The following is a 12,984-nucleotide window of genomic DNA, read 5'->3' as shown; positions in this document are numbered from 1 at the left end:
CTCCCACTTGTTAAGGGACCAAAAGTAATGGGAAAATTGGCTTCTCAGCTGTTCCATGGCCAGGTGTGTGTTATTCCCTCATTATCCCAATTACAATGAGCAGTTCATTTCAAGTGTACCATTTGCATTTGGAACCTGTTGCTGTCAACTGCCAAGATGAGATCCAAAGAGCTGTCACTATCAGTGAAGCAAGCCATCATTAGGCTGAAAAAACAAAACAAACCCATCAGAGAGATAGCAAAAACATTAGGCGTGGCCAAAACAACAGTTTGGAACATTCTCAAAAAGAAAGAACGCACCGGTGAGCTCAGCAACACCAAAAGATCCAGAAGACTACGGAAAACAGCTGTGGTGGATGACCGAAGAATCCTTTCCCTGGTGAAGAAAACACCCTTCACAACAGTTGGCCAGATCAACAACACTCTTCAGGAGGTAGGTGTATGTGTGTCAAAGTCAATAATCAAGAGAAGAAGAGAAGAGAAGTGTGAATACAGAGGGTTCACCACAAGATGTAAACCATTGGTGAGCCCCAAAAACAGGAAGGCCAGATGAGAGTTTGCCAAACGACATCTGAAAAAGCCTTCACAGTTCTGAAACAACATCCTATGGACAGATGAGACCAAGATCAACTTGTACCAGAGTGATGGGAAGAGAAGAGTATGGAGAAGGAAAGGAACTGCTCATGATCCTAAGCATACCACCTCATCAGTGAACCACAGTGGTGGAAGTGTCATGGCGTGGGCATGTATATCTGCCAGTGGAACTGGTTCTCTTGTATTCATTGATGATATGACTGCTGACAAAAGCAGCACGATGATTTCTGAAGTGTTTCGGGCAATGTAGCTTGCCATCACCAGTGTGTGAATGGGTGAATGACTGAATGTAGTGTAAAGCGCTTTGGGGTCCTTAGGGACTAAGTAAAGCGCTATACAAATGCAGGCCATTTATCATTTACCATATTATCTGCTCATATTGAGCCAAATGCTTCAGAACTCATTGGACAGCACTTCACAGTGCAGATGGACGATGGCCTAAAGCATACTGCAAAAGCAACCAAAGAGTTTTTGAAGGGAAAGAAGTGGACTGTTTTGCAATGGCCAAGTCAATCACCTGACCCGAAGAACAAGCAGGAACTGAAGACGGTTGCAGTAGAGGCCTGGAAGAGCATCACCAAAAATGAAACCCAGCGTCTGGTGATGTCTGTGTGTTCCAGACTTCAGGCTGTGATTGACAGCAAAGGATTTGCAACCAAGTATTAAAAAGTGAAAGTTTGATTTATGATTCTTATTCTGTCCCATTACTTTTGGTCCCTTAACAAGTGGGAAGCACATATGCAAACTGTTGTAATTCTTACACCGTTCACCTGATTTGGATGTAAATACCCTCAAGTAAAAGCTGATAGTCTGCAGTTAAAGCACATCTTGTTCGTTTCATTTGGAATCCATTGCGGTGGTGTATAGTTAGAATGTTAGAATTGTGACGATGTCCCAATATTTATGGACCTGACTGTAGCTTCAATGAGAAGATATTTTCTGTCTTTTTTTAGCTGTATTTATTATCTGCAGCCCCTCTGGACGCATTAAATATGTTCCGAACAGTCGGCATGCAGACTAGCAGGTAAAATTCTGGACACAAATCATGAACTTTTTGACTCTAGTGAGGCCGTAGTTTACAAAAGAACATCATGTTGTTTCGAGTAAGACTTGGCGGTAACAATTCAGTTTGTCAACTCATAAGAAAATGTTTGGTGGGGTTACAAATCAAAGCATCAGTGGGTTATTTTCTTTTGGACTAATGTGGATAGAAAGGACTGCATGGTGAGGATCACCTTATTTGATTTGTCAAGTAAACTGAATGTGATGCAGCTGCTGCTGAAAGAGAAGGATGTCAGCGATCCACTGTCTCATGGATCACTGACTGCCCGGCAGGCCAGTATGTGAGACTCTCTGATTTGGAGATGTACAGTACGGTACAGGAGCGCCACAGGGGCACTGGAGTGTCTCCACTCTGATTCACCTTCTGCACCTCTGACTTTTAGTATTAACCTGGGTCATCACACCCGCAGTGGTTGGATACATTAGTGATGGGCAGGAAGTGAGGTACAGAGCACTAGACTTTGTGGTGTGGTGAAGATTTTGAATCATCTGCTTCTGAATATCAATAAGACCAGAGAGACGGGGAGCAGGTTCAGAGAGAACCTGTGTCTGTCCTGTGACAAGATGCTGGTATGGTGGAGTACAAGTAACTGGACATACATATTAAAAAGGAGCGACTGTATACAAGAAGGCAATGAGCAGGTTCTGTTTCCTGAGAAAGCTGAGATCCTTTCATGTGTGCAGCAAAATGATTTTCTATCAGTCAGTTGAGGCGACTGCAGTGTACTTTAATCTGGTCTGCTGGGGGAGCTCCGTTGGAGCTGTTGACATCAATAGACTGAATAAACTGATCAGGAAGGGTGGCTTTGTGATTGGCTGGACACTTCTGAAGATGTGGTCTGGATAAGTTAATTGAACAAACTGACCACCCTCTGCATTATGCACTGGATAGCCAGCAGTCCTCCTTCTCTAACAGACTGACTCAGCTCCACTGCCACAAGGACAGATTCAAGAAACCTTTTATAACACATGCTATTGCCACAACCATATAATAGCTGGTCAGTCACCTCTGACTCTGAGTTCGATAAGCATAAAAACAATGAATCAATAGATAATAATCTTACAATAATGATCGTAGGGTACGCATGTGTAAATGTCTGAATGTACCTCATCACCTCAACCGGTGGACCAATGTGAACCAAAACCTTCCATCATAATATACATTCCCCTTATATATACACTTTTCTCTATAAATACCGTAGTCTGTAGTACTCTGTAGTCAAGTCAATCAAAAATGAAACAAAGACAATTGTAAGACATTTTTAATAATCATCTCAAGACAAAACAAGTCAGAATTTACTGGTCACCTTCAGTAAACTGTAGTTAAACAGATTTGTTTTAATATGGATGCACTGGTTGTAAACTGCGCCTCTTTGACAAAATATTTTCATAGAGACAAACTGTGGTCAAAAAATGTAATAAACCTCAACTCCATTTTAACAACTAACATAACATCACCGGTAAAAATCAAAGATGTATAAAAAAAAAAAAAAAAAAAAAAGATGAATTTGCATTGTTGTATACTCTGTGTCATAGCTGAAGTTCCACAAATGACCCTGATATTAGTGGTCAAAAGAAGTAAATTAGCTTACAGTAGTGCTGCATGACTCATACCTCCCTACTTTATGCTGACGCTTTGACTTATTTTACAGATGATCTGATATCGTCGTGTTGTTCCCAGATCATCATGAAAATGTTGTTCCAGGTTCAACATTGCAAGTGACCAATCACATTGTTGTGACGTTATTCTTTTGCACGCCAAGCCATTCGTGCATTTATGAAATTCCAGTGTTGCAAGGACAATATCAATTCTGCTTACCGTTTATTAAAGGGTCAGGGTCAGGGTCCGTTGATCGGTGGACAGAGGCGGTTTCTCGCAGTTTAAGTACAGTTTTTTGTTTTACGGCGGTTTTTCCCGAAGTCGCAAAAGTAAGATGTCACAACATTCTGATTGATCACTTGCAATGTTGATCCTGGAACAACATTTAGTATGATGATCTGGGAACAACACCAACACGACGATATCACATTGTGCTTATTTTACATGAGTTCATTAAAAGAACAAGCTGAGAATTTGTGGCCCCCTTTTTAAGGGTAAGACGGCGCTGGCACGGCTGGCAGCCTTAACCCAATTTCCCTCGGGATGAATAAAGTATGATCAATCAATCTAATAACTGAATTATATATTTAATATCACATATACCCCCCAATATTTCCAATCTCTACAGTTCTGTTGATTATCAGTGAATCAGCCTTGCAAAAATACAACAAGCTCTGCTTTCCAAGATCTGAGTTAATAATTCAAAGACAGATAAACACAGCTTCATGTACAAATTTGATTAAGCTCTTAACCAAGACTAGCCCCGAGGTGTGACCCTGCCAAATTAGCTTATGGTAAAATCTAACAAGTGAACGCTGAACTTTGGCCAACCTGAGCAAAACATTTTCTTCTTGTGGATTTTAAATGTCCTGGGTTTGTTTTTCAAAATTACAGGAGATAGCATGAAACTAACATGTCAGCCTGGTCACACCAGAAAGATTGACACAACCCTCTGAAATTACTAGAAGCTTAAAAACCCCCAAAAGTTGATTCTGTTCATCTGGACATAGCATTTTCAGTGGGAGAAACATTGCATCACTCATCCAGGTGACTTCTTCAGTCTCAGCTGACTACAGGTTTCCCCAACCTTATAAACAGTACCTTTCACAAGGACTGAAACTAGCCCACCGGTTTGAACAGAGGCTTAAAACCTATAGAAATGTGATGTGCTCTAGCAATTTGCTAGCTAGTGGACAAAGTAGCATGAGCTGTTTAAGGTAGCTGCATTGCTAACTGCAAGTAAGCTAACTAGCTTGTCTGGTAACCAGATAGTAAATGTGTACAGTCTAGTAAAAGACACTGACTTCTCCCTCAGAAGTTCTTTTCTTAGCATGCAACAGGTGCCAGAAGCAGCTTAGGTGAATGTTACACTAGTCTGTGTTACCCTGCAGGTGGGGGGGAAAAAAAAAACAAAACTATTTGCACCATTGAACAGAAGCAGCACCAATGAGAAAAATGGGACTTCCGGGGAGTGTTCCAGGTGTGGTTAACAAGCCGAAACTATGGATCGTTGTATCAGGTGACTACTGTGAAGGGGACGGTAGCTACATTTAAATCAGGTATGGGTTTTGCTTCTATCACTCCAGTCTCTGAATTTTTTGATAGCACCTCGTATACCTGAGCAGAAGAACAAGATAAACTAACTCAAAGATAATGCGAATAGACTGAGATAGACCACTGTTATGCACTTAAATTTGTTTTATCCCATCTTATCCAGTGAGATTCCTGGATTTGTTCATTATTTGCACCACATCGAAACCTTTTATCCTGCCAAATTCATCTGCAGTTGTTAATTTCATGTAAACCAGGCCCTAGTCTTGGTAACAGAACTTTTAGAGGCAAAATTTAAAACCATCGTCCAGTCACAGATACCAGAACGCAGACAAACCCAAATCACAGGAGTCACATACCTGGTTCAAACCCTTCTAAACCCTGCAACTGGAGTGATGACACAGAGAGAGGAAAAGGGTTAAGGGTTTAAAAGGGTTCGGAAAGAGGGTTTGATCCACTTTTGTCGTGTAATGCAATTTTGTACCTGAGATGATGAACAGATTGCTGAAAACTTCATAACAAAAGTTGGATGGATGTCTGATTAAAAATAAAACATTACAAAACATGAGGTAATCTTTTTCAAAATACATGGACAATGACACCAAAGGAAAATATTACAGAAAGTATTAATACTTCAAGCAAAGAAAAAAGGGTGAAGCAAAGGCGGGGGACTCAGGACACCTCTTCTGGTGTCCCAGAACGTTCAGAACCGTGAATGGCTTGAACCTTCTCCAGCTTGGATTTCAACAAATCTGCCAGTAGAATTTTATTAAATACCTATTAACAAAAAATTAACATATGTATGTTCTAACTGGAGCTTGATGCTTTGTTTCAGAAATTTCAAAACCATTACAACTTTAGTACTACTATATAACTGAAACATTTTCATTTCAACACATTTTTACAGCCAAATCTAATTGTTACTTTTTAACTCTGATTTTTCAGGTGATAGATTTTGATGAAGTTTTTAAAAAATATATATTACAAGGTGTTTTCTTCCTTTTCGTAGTTCATTGCATCAAACCCATTTCATATTAAGTTGTATCTTTGGGCAGATCTTTACCTTGAAGAGTAAAACACTACATAGCAACCATTTTAGCAATGGCATCTTTGGTAAGACGCATCAGTGGTCTGAAGATGCCTTTTAATCTCACTGAGGTAAACTCAAGCATATGTTTAGGCTCAACCGGCGCATGAGCTTGATGATCAAGTTGTTTAAGAACTACCATCTTATATGAAATGACAACAAAGTTGTGGTGCTCGTGCTGATCGAAGTGAAGGTCAGAACAGACCTTGAGCAACATCAGACACACATTGGAAGCGATAACTGTCACACATACAAGTGTCGGAAGCAATGGCACCTGCAATTCACTTGCCCATGGGTAAGGTTACTGGATGACAGTTTCTTATGCATGGCATGAGTGACAATCTGTGGCCAGCTCTGCGATGTGCCTGTCATGTTTGGTGGTCGGCACCTGAAAGGCAAGCTAGACAGTTATGTTCATCTGCACTTTATACAGAATAATGTGACTAGCTCTTCAGTTAATTGCATTGTTTACAGTTACATTACATGAAGACCTTACGCCTTCCAGTCAGATCTTTTTGCACCGTAAGAAGAACTGTTTAGGTTGGCACTCCATAAGTGAACAGAGTCCACAGAGGATGCACCAAGTTGGCTCGATGAACCATGATGCATTTAGTGCATGTCAGGCCCTTTAGAAAAATGTGTGCAGCTAATGCTTCCGGGGTTTCTTCTGTATAGGCAGATCTGAGGTACAACTCCAAGAAAAGATTGTAATGGGCCTTTGAGGTGTTTGACATTGGGCTGTAATCCATCTGGAAAGAGTTTTTAGTAGCACCATGAAGTCTGTCCTTCAGTCATGTCTTGTAGGAAAAAAAAGAAAACCAAAAGTCTTTCTAGTCCATCCCCAAGTGTTCAGTAAGAGGTAACTATTGTCCACACAACACCTTTGGACACAACCAGTACAGACCCACTGATATCTGATATACAACCAGGGATCATCACTCTATAGTTATGGTTAAACTCTGGAGGTTATTTCAGACTTGCCAGCTCTGACATTGTTGGACTGTCTCAAATTTCTTAGTGCCACTTACTCACAATTGACCACAGGTGAGGTTTTGGTCTTCTGTTCGCTTCCTGTTTTATAAAAGTCCAGCCGTAGCCGGCAGGAGCCCGGTAAAACTGGCAGATAAGGTGTCACACAGGTTTACCCCAAGTCATTTTATCTGTGCACTTGTGTCACTGATTATTGAGATAGCCCAGCCGTCGGCAGAGTATTTCAAATATCTCGGCAATACAGAGAAGTATGGTGATTACGGTGAAGGTGTACATGGCACTGAGGAAGATGGTTTTCTCAAAGTGTTCGGGTACCATGCACTTTGTCACATTAAAAGCCTTTTCCAAAGCACTGGCATCACACATGTACAGTGGGTGAACCTGGGGAAAAAAGAGAGAAATGTGAGGCACTGAAGCTTCCATTCTTATCTCAACTTCTAGGCACTGGCTGCTCAATCCTTACTTCTCATGAAGACAGGAATTTGATCAGCATTATTGCCAATGTAACTACTCTGGCTGTACCTATTATGTGCCAAACCATTTAAAACAGAGTCAAAAAGGAACAGATCCATGATCAAAGTAAAGCTGCAAACTTCCCTGGTACATCATGCCTAAAGAGACTTATCTTGTACTGTATTATAGGTTAATTTACCAGGTAGTGAAATTTGACCATTCTGCCATAATAATAATGACGTAAATGTCAGACCATGACAACTTTCCACCAAGAATTGCTGGTATAACTATATTTGCATGGTGGGGTGGTCAGTAGCCTCACAGCAAAAAGATCCCAAGTTCGATTCCACCATCTAGCCCATGAATGTGAATGGTTGTCTGTCTGCTGCCCTGCCTCGGGTGTGGCCTGCCTCGGGTGTGCCCTGCCTCTTGCCCTATGACAGCTGGGATAAGCTCCAATATCTTTTCTCATATCAGTGGATATCGTCATATATTTCTATCAGGTTTAAAGGTTCCTATTCACTACATGCGAAGAGGATATTATTTGTTTTCCATCAGAAGACGAACATGATAAATAAACCTACATTCCTGAAGAGAAAAATTAATTGTAGTGTTTGAATGTCATGTTTGGTTAATTTCTGACTTCTCAGAAGAGTCCAGTGTGCTGGCTTAAATTTGGGTATCAAATGTGAGTTGAGTTTATCATTTGCCAAATAAACAATATAATTTTTAAATTTCTGAACTGGTTTTGGACAGTCTAATGTCTAAATATTTTATGTCAGATGGACTAATACGTTTGTTTACACTGTAGGTATGTATAATAAATTTAAATAAATTTAAATCTTCATTCTAAACAGTTATAACTATTAAAATTGGGTATTAATACAAAATAAAATCTTTAAAAAATATATATATGTTCCAGACACAGTCACAGTTCTCATTGTTGCTATCCTTTGGTGTGAATATGGGTGAACATACCAATAAACATATTTATTGTGTCACATTTCTTACCGACTGACCTGAAAGCCGAAGAGATGACTTTGTAGCCAGAAGGCGATGACTTCCAAAATGATGCGCAGGAGAACAGAAATGATGTAGAAGACTGTGTAGATGGGTCGCTCGAGGATCTCCTCCTGGTCTATGTTCTTACAAGCGGCATAAAGGTGGAATACTGCTCCAGGAACCAGGACTGTTACCAGCTGTAATGCCCAGAAGACCTGGAGAGGGGAGGAACAATGCAGAGAAAGTGAGAAAAGATCATGGAAGTAAAGTTGATGGATTGAAGCAAGAAGAGGACGTCAACAAGATCAACAAGTCGAGGATGAAAATCAGGGGAAGGAGAAAAAGGTTAAATAGGGATAGAAAGTTCAAGAACAAAGTAAAAAGAACATGTGTGTATTTATTGTGCATGACTTCACACACTGCTTTTAAATTGGCCTTCCAGATGGTGGAAATCAGTGAAATATAGGATTTGTGTCTCTGGAAAAGCAGCAGGCGGGAATCTGGTCAATTGTAGTTCAATGTTTGCTGAAATGTTCTCTCCCAAATTGCCTTTTCCACCAATTTGGAGAAAAGCCGTACATGCTGATAACCACCTGCGACTGTTTTCTGACTGCAAATGCTTTTTATTGGATTGGACACATCACCATCTGTCCCCAAACATGCCTCAGCTGGAATATTGGAAACTTCCCTGATTCATGCATGACGCTGTATTCTTCAGCAGAATTTATCCAAACTGATAATGAACATCTGTTTTTCGTCATTGTCCACACGTGATTTCTCAGAACTCAAACTCAATATGATCTGTAATGCTGGTCAAAATTTAAAGACATTTCGGGATATTTAGAATTGTTCTGAGGTTTTGTAGCATTTACTTTGTGTTAATAAAAGCTGATGGCACCTCTAAAAGCTCCTTCTGCTTTGGTTTGTGACATCAGAGGGATGAAAGTTTGGATGACTCCTACCTGCGGTGTTATGGGCCTAAACTGGTTGTAGCAGTAAAGGTTGAGTTCTCGGCGGTCGGGGTCGCAGCTGAAGTGCAGCGCCTCATTCCCATAGACGGCAAAGCCAAGGACGCCCAGGAAGAACATCCGCACGGAGCCGAAAAACAAGGTGTGGAACTGGCCTATAACTGTAGGAGGCCTGAGCTGGAACACACACACACACACACAGGGCAACATGTAAGCAGACAGCCATATGTGCACACACAGGGGTATTTACATTCCCATACAGGTTTTCATGACACACACACACACACACACACACACACACACACACACACAAAGAGAAAGCAGCTTTTGTCAGCCAGATAAAAGCAGCTGCTTCGCAGGCCCTGAGCTCTGAAGGCTAAAACAAAACCCACTGAGAGGAAACATTTCCCGTCTCGTCTCTCTGCCTGCTCCGGCCCGACTCATGTTTATCAGAAAAAGGGCCTAAATGGCACTCTCACAAAGCAGAGAGCCTCTTGGCTCACAAATACGTTGCTCAGCTACATAAAAACTGAAGCAAAACGAAGATTGATTTAAAAAAAAAAAAAATCAATGTTTTTTCAGTTTAAGCCTCGGGAGGGACGTGTGTTAAGCACTGCTCCTCTCTAACTGTCAAAGCTTCGGCGAGGCAGGCTCCAGTTAGAGGAAGAGCCCTCCAATAAGTCTGAGTGATGTACTTACGCATCCTTCGTAGAAGTTTTTGATGTAGTTTAAAGACATGGCTCGATTCTCAATGTTCCCCGTGTAATTCTAGGGCTGCTCTGGGCCGTCATGGCCTGTCTGCTGCCGACTCTGGGTACAGGCCACCAACAGTAGGTCTACCAAATCTGCTACTGACCCTCTGCCTCTGCCCTGCTCTCTCTCTTGAAAGCCATGTCAGTGCATATTTTTGGCCTTTTATCCCTCCATCAATTGACTCGCTCAGTAGAAAGAGAGACAACAGAAACAGAGGGGCCAACAATGGGCCGTGAGGGCATGTGCTCCCTGCATTATAATCCCTACAGAACTATGTCAGCGAAAAACACCCCCCTGTTCAACACAATGCAGAGAGAGATGGCAAACACGCAACTAAATACAAAGCACACAGTGCGCTAAAGAACCCGGGAGCTCCACGGGACCTCAGAACTTACACTTTCTAACAGTCATGCTCACGATCTGGAACTTTATTTTGAAAAACCCACTGAGCTGTAACATTTTCACACACAGGCTGCTTTAATGAGATTAAATAGAATTATGGACTTTATAGAACTTAACTAAAGCATCATTTTTGGTTTCGTGGAGTTGAAATGGACACATGATTAATCAGCTATGAGAAAACATTTGGTCAAAAACAAGAGTGATGACAACACACCCTGCACTCCAAATATTTGTGGAAGAGCATTCACGTAGCGGCTGTGGTCCCAAATACAGTCCGATGAAGAGCCACGAGCGAGCCACACAGAAAGAAACCCGATCAAAGTTCAAATCCCCCAAAACCAAAAGCGGACAAAGTGAAATAAAAGTCCACACACCAACCGTAATCCTGGCGGCGTGTTGTTCATTCCCCCCTCTTTTTTCCACTCACGGATCCTAAACTCATGCCAGCTGCGGGATTTTGCGGGACAGAGAGCGCAGTCAAGCCACAAGGATAACCCTGCGCGACTTCCGGTCCCAGCTCTGAACGCATCCAGAAGTGCACGGAGGGAACAGAGGGGTTAACAGGACACCTGAGGATTAGTCAGAAATATGAGTGAAATAACTGCGATTCACAGCGAGTATATGAAAAATAAAACCACAAGAACCTCATAAAACATTTGAATATGTCTGAAATACATCATTAAATAAAAACTGGGACATCTGTAAAAAGAAAACATCTTCACAGAAAAAATTTGTAAATAAGTCAAATAAAAACCCAAAATAGAGAGAAAGAGCTTTAACAATGCTCTATAAATAAAAACAGTATTTAGCATGATAAAAAAAAATCTGAAATACATTAAAAAGAATCAAACTAAGCTCGTCTTTATACACAAAGAGTGAAGCTTAAAAATGCTAAATAAATATTTGGAGACTTTTGTCTTGTCTTGTTGGCGATGTTGTGCTTTTAATTTGAAGGTCCGTTGTTGGAGTACCCGGCGTTATCCGTCCTAACTATGTGAGTTTTAACGCCACTTCCACAGCCAGGTGTGATACCTGGAGGAGGAGGCCGTGCGTAAAAGGGCGTGAGCCGCTGTTGGTACCGGACATGCGCAATACAAACATTCTAATAAAAAAAAAGTTCTGTATATAAACGTTTAAAGGATTTAAGAGATTTTAATAAATCTCCAGTAATTAATGTATCATGAAATAAGATATTAATATTGTTAATAATATTTATTTATTTTAACTCCAAATGTTCGACTCAGACTTTGTTTCTCAATAAAAACTGACAATGGACTTTAGTGGATTCTTCTTTCTTTTCTCCAGAACTACAAAAACAACACAAAACGGAATTATGTGAAAAAAAATGTTTCATAAGAATAAATAGAAGAAAAAATTTAGAAATAAATTTAGCTTCTACTTTTATTCTGCTGAAGCTACTTTTCTGCCTGTGATGATGGTGATGTGCCTCCTCAGTTTTAATACCTCCTGCGTCTAAATGTTTTATTCCAAATGCAAAGTCTCTCACTCAATATCGTCCTCTTTATGAGTCGCGCAGATATGTTTGTCGGCCTACTGCTGAAAGAAAAAGCAGGAACGCAGTGGAGGGGGTGTGGATGTGTTTCTTGGGAGGTCACTAGTGTTTCATGTTGTAGGTGTGTGGTGTATATCACGTTGTCAGTCATGTAGCTGATGTTGTGCGTTTGCAGTGTTACATTGATCAGGTCTCCATTGTTAGAGATTCAGTGGGACATCCTGGTTAAATATTATTATTATTATTATTATTATTATTATTATTATTATAAATGTAGAGTGGACGGATCTGAAACACCAACAGATGCTGAGATGAAACTGAATGTAACAAGGATCGATGACGTGATTAACTCAAACATTGACATGGTGGATGAAGTTCGGGGCGTTGATTCTCAAAGCAGATCATGTAATGATGTTTGTGGGAGCAGAGAGTGAGATGGACTGGTGAACCATCGCTCTGAGAGGAAGAGATAAACCCGCCGACTGTGGCAGCAGACAGCTGGTTTCCTCTGCAGCAGAGAAGTTTGTCAGAACGACTGAACGCCCGCTTTCAGTGCTTTCCAGAGTTCAAGCAACAGACGCGCATCCGCATCAGATGCTGACCTCGTCACTCACAGCCTTCACTGTGGAACTGGGACCTGCTGAGATCTGGGCGCTTTAGCTTCAGTCCAGAGGTGTTTGGTTACAGCTGCCGTGTTTTTGTGAAGACGAACAGATAATATCTGGGTGATTGTTGGGAACAGAGATAATTTTACTCAGAGAATCTTTTCCTGATTAAACATCGAAAGGTTAAGCACCAGGCTGACATCACCAGGTGTGCTCTCAGCTGATAACAGTCATTCTAGAAGCTCACCAGGTCACCAGGTCAGCGAGATCCCAGAAACCCCAAAATAAAAAAAGGACACTTATTTCTAATGTGAGCTGTGAATTGCAGCTTTAATGACAGCCTTAGCGACCACAGAGGTGCTGCTGGAATATGCTCTGAAAGTTTTCACCTTTCACCTGAAATTT

General features: G+C 41.1%; 1 protein-coding gene across 3 annotated transcripts; it reads right to left on the bottom strand.

The window, feature by feature from the left end:
• Positions 1–5,081: 5,081 nt before the first annotated feature.
• Positions 5,082–10,997, bottom strand: gje1a (gap junction protein epsilon 1a). 3 transcript variants are annotated; one of them, XM_019345448.2, is made up of 5 exons: positions 10,840–10,854; positions 10,676–10,716; positions 9,301–9,483; positions 8,356–8,553; positions 5,082–7,264 (listed from the first exon to the last, which is right to left on the bottom strand). In XM_019345448.2, the coding sequence occupies exons 2-5, from the start codon at positions 10,703–10,705 to the stop codon at positions 7,067–7,069; spliced, it is 609 nt and encodes a 202-aa protein (XP_019200993.1). In that variant the 5' UTR covers positions 10,706–10,716; positions 10,840–10,854; the 3' UTR covers positions 5,082–7,066. The 3 variants fall into 3 exon arrangements, with proteins under 3 accessions (XP_019200993.1, XP_005452511.1, XP_005452513.1); XM_005452454.4 differs by lacking the exon at positions 10,676–10,716 and having other exon boundaries at positions 10,836–10,997; XM_005452456.4 differs by lacking the exon at positions 10,676–10,716 and having other exon boundaries at positions 10,840–10,994.
• Positions 10,998–12,984: the final 1,987 nt, after the last annotated feature.

Source organism: Oreochromis niloticus, linkage group LG15, assembly GCF_001858045.2.
Source record: "Oreochromis niloticus isolate F11D_XX linkage group LG15, O_niloticus_UMD_NMBU, whole genome shotgun sequence".
Classification (NCBI taxonomy): Eukaryota; Metazoa; Chordata; class Actinopteri; order Cichliformes; family Cichlidae; genus Oreochromis; species Oreochromis niloticus.
The sequence above is the reverse complement of the archived record's forward strand: the minus strand, read 5'-3'. Positions and strand labels throughout refer to the sequence as shown.

What these genes read in the sequence shown, in the direction of transcription:
- gje1a (XM_005452454.4), bottom strand. Translation starts at nt 10,865, where the DNA reads ATGAACAACACGCCGCCAGGATTACGGTTG. An exon ending in CGCCGCCAGGATTACGGTTG is followed by an intron (nt 9,484 to 10,835) that starts GTGTGTGGACTT and finishes TGTGTGTTCCAG; the next exon opens with CTCAGGCCTCCTACAGTTAT. An exon ending in GTCATCTCTTCGGCTTTCAG is followed by an intron (nt 7,265 to 8,355) that starts GTCAGTCGGTAA and finishes TTTTTTCCCCAG; the next exon opens with GTTCACCCACTGTACATGTG.